Raw genomic sequence first — 3,481 nt, 5'->3', positions numbered from 1 at the left:
CCCCCCCCCACCTGTAATGATACCCCCATCACCACTGCAAACTCTTATCGGTTCCTTGGCAGCACCATCACCCAGGACCTCAAGTGGGAGCTGACCATCAGCTCCCTCATCAAGAAGGCCCAGCAGAGACTGTACTTCCTGCGACAGCTGAAGAAGGCCAAGCTGCCGGCCAAGCTGATGGTGCAGTTCTACACGGCCATCATCGAGTCCATCCTCAGCTCCTCCATCACGGTGTGGTACGCCGGGGCCACTGCCAGGGACAGACTGAGAGTGCAGCGCGTTGTGCGCTCAGCTGAGAAGGTGATCGGCTGCAGCCTTCCATCCCTCCACGACCTGTACGTCTCCAGGACTGTAAGGCGAGCAGGTCGGATCACAGCTGACCCTGCTCACCCTGCACACGGACTGTTCGAACCACTCCCCTCAGGCAGGAGGCTTCGGTCCATTCAGACAAGAACCTCCCGCCATAAGAACAGTTTCTTCCCCTCTGCTGTTGGACTCCTGAACACTCATAATGCTACCTCATAATTTCTGCTTTGGTCACATTACATCTGTATTATAATTGAATACTCCATCTGTACAGTTTTCTAAGCTTTTTTATTGTTTCTATTGTATGGGTGTACACATGTTTATGTTATGTTTTTAATTTTACTTTATTTGTGGGTGTACACAGGTCTTATGTCTTATGTAATGTTCTCATTTTTACTTTATTTTTACTTTATTTTACTTTATTACTATTCACACCTTATGTCGAAGCAAATTCCTAGTTTGTGAACCTCGTTCAGACGTGGGTCACTGGGCCCCAATCTGGAGCCGGGCCTGGAGGTGGGGCACTCTGTCGAGCGCTTGGTGGCCGGACTTTTACCCATGGAGCCCGGCCGGGAACAGCCCGAAGAGTTGACATGGGTCCCCCTTTCCATGGGCTCACCACCTGTGGGAGGGGCTAAAGGGGTCAGGTGCAATGTGGGATGGGTGGTGGCCGAGGTCAGGGACCATGGAGGTCTGATCCTCAGCTACAAAAGCTGGCTATTGGAATGTGGAATGTCACCTCTCTGGTGGGGAAAGAGCCTGAGTTGGTGTGTGAGGTTGAGAGATTCCGGCTAGAAATAGTTGGACTCACCTCAACGCATGGTTCTGGCTCTGGAACCAGTTTCCTTGAGAGGGGTTGGACTCTCTTCCACTCTGGAGCTACCCCTGGCGAGAGGCGCCGAGCAGGAGTGGGCATACTTATTGCCCCATCGTGGTGCCTATACTTTGGGGTTCACCCCGGTGAATGAGAGGGTAGCCTCCCTCCACCTACGTGTGGGGGGGATGGGTTCTGACTGTTGTTTGTGCTTATGTGCCAAACAGCAGCTCAGATTACCCACTCTTCTTGGAGTTCTTGGAGGGGGTACTGGAGAGAGCACCTCCTGGGAACTCCCTTGTTCTAGTGGGGGACTTCAACACTCACGTGGGCAATGACAGTGAGACCTGGAGGGATGTGGTTAGGAGGAATGGCCCCCCTCATCTGAACATGAGTGGTGTTCTGTTATCGGACTTCTGTGCTCGTCATGGATTGTCCATCACGAACACCATGTTCAAGCATAAGGGTGTCCATATGTGCTCTTGGCACCAGGACACCCTAAGCTGCAGTTCGATGATCGACTTTGTTGTCATCTCATCTGATCTGCGGCCACATGTCTTGGACAGTCAGGTGAAGAGAGGAGCGGAGCTGTCCACTGACCATTACCTGGTGGTGAGTTGGCCCCGATGTTGGGAGAGGATGCCAATCAGACCTGGCAGACCCAATCGTATTGGAACGTCTGGCAGAGTCTCCCGTGAGACGGAGCTTTTACTCCCACCTCCAAGAGAGCTTGAACACATTCCGGGGGAGACAGGGGACATTGAGTCCGAGTGGGCCATGTTCCGTGCCTCTATTGTCGAGGCGGCTTATCGGAGCTGTGGCTGCAAAGTTGTCGGTGCCTGTTGCGGAGGTAACCCTCGAACCCGGTGGTGGACACCGGTGGTAAGGGATGCTGTCAGGCTGAAGAAGTACTCCTATTGGATATTTTTGGCCTGTGGGACCCTGGAAGCAGCTGATGGGTACTGACAGTCCAAGCGGCATGCTGCTCGGGTGGTTGCTGAGGCAAAAACTCGGTTGTGGGAGGAGTTCGGAGAGGCCATGGAGAATGACTTCTGTACGGCTTCAAGGTGATTCTGGTCCACCATCCAGCGTCTCGGGGTGGAAAGTGGTACACCACTAACACTATTTATAGTAGAGGAGGTGTGCTGCTGACCTCAACTCGGGATGTCATGGGTTGGTGGGCAGAATACTTCGAAGACCTCCTCAATCCTACTGGCACATTTTCCACTGAGGAAGCAGAGCCTGGGGACCTTGGGTCGGGCTCTCCAATCTCTGGTGCTGAGGTCACCGAGGTGGTTAAAAAGCTCCTCGGTGGCAGGGCCTCGGGGGTGGATGAGATTCGCCCGGAGTTCCTTAAGGCTCTGGATGTTGTGGGGTTGTGCTGGCTTACACGACTCTGCATTATTACGTGGACATCGGGGGCAGTTCCCCTGGATTGGCAGACTGGGGTGGTGGTCCCCTCTTCAAAAAGGGGGATGGTAGAGTGTGTTCCAACTACAGGGGGATCACGCTCTTAAGCCTCCCTGGTAAGGTTTATTCGGGGGTTTTGGAGAGGAGTGTCCATCGGATAGTTGAACCTAAGATTCAGGAGGAGCAGTGCGGTTTTCGTCCTAGTCGTGGAACACTGGACCAGCTCTACACCCTCAGCAGTTTGCCCAACAAATCTACATGTGCTTTGTGGACTTGGAGAAGGCGTTCGACCGCGTCCCTCAGGGAGCCCTGTGGGGGGTACTCCGGGAGTATGGGGTACCAGGCCCTTTGATATGGGCTGTTAGGTCCCTGTACAACATGTGTCAGAGCTTGGTCCGCATTGCCAGAAGTAAATCGGGCTTGTTCCCAGTGAGAGTTGGATTCCGCCAAGGTTACCCCTTGTCACCGATTCTGTTCATAACTTTTATGGACAGAATTTCTAGGTGCAGCCAAGGTGTTGAGGAGATCTGTTTTGATGGCCTTAGGATTGCTTCTCTGTTTTTTGCAGATGATGTGGTCCTATTGGCTTCATTAGGTTGTGATCTACAGCTTTCGCTGGAGCAGTTCGCAGCCGAGTGTGACACGACCGGGATGAAGATCAGTTCCTCCAAATCCGAGGCCATGGTCTTGAGCCGGAAAAGGGTAGAGTGCCCTGTCCAGGTCAGGGAGGAGGTCCTGCCCCAAGTGGAGGAGTTCAAGTATCTTGGGGTCTTGTTCACGAATGAGGGAAAAATGGAACATGAGATCAGTAGGCGGATAGGTGCAGTGTCTGCAGTGAAGCAGTTTAAGTCATGATTTTGAGCTAAATCTGTCGTGGTGAAGAGAGAGCTGAGTCAAAAGGCGAAGCTCTGAATTTACCCATCGATCTACGTTCCCACCCTCATCTATGGT

At 53.0% G+C, this 3,481-nt stretch overlaps 1 protein-coding gene across 1 annotated transcript in view; it reads right to left on the bottom strand.

The window, feature by feature from the left end:
- LOC119426070 (plexin-B2-like) overlaps positions 1-917 on the bottom strand; it is a 55,179-nt gene extending 54,262 nt beyond the window's left edge. Inside the window, exon 1 of the mRNA XM_037693629.1 lies at positions 785-917. Within this exon, the coding sequence (XP_037549557.1) occupies positions 785-917 (133 nt within the window). The remainder of the gene's footprint in view (positions 1-784) is intronic.
- Positions 918-3,481: the final 2,564 nt, after the last annotated feature.

This window comes from Nematolebias whitei, chromosome 19 (assembly GCF_014905685.2).
Source record: "Nematolebias whitei isolate Nwh7 chromosome 19, NemWhi1, whole genome shotgun sequence".
In the NCBI taxonomy this organism is placed as follows: Eukaryota; Metazoa; Chordata; class Actinopteri; order Cyprinodontiformes; family Rivulidae; genus Nematolebias; species Nematolebias whitei.
The sequence above is the reverse complement of the archived record's forward strand: the minus strand, read 5'-3'. Positions and strand labels throughout refer to the sequence as shown.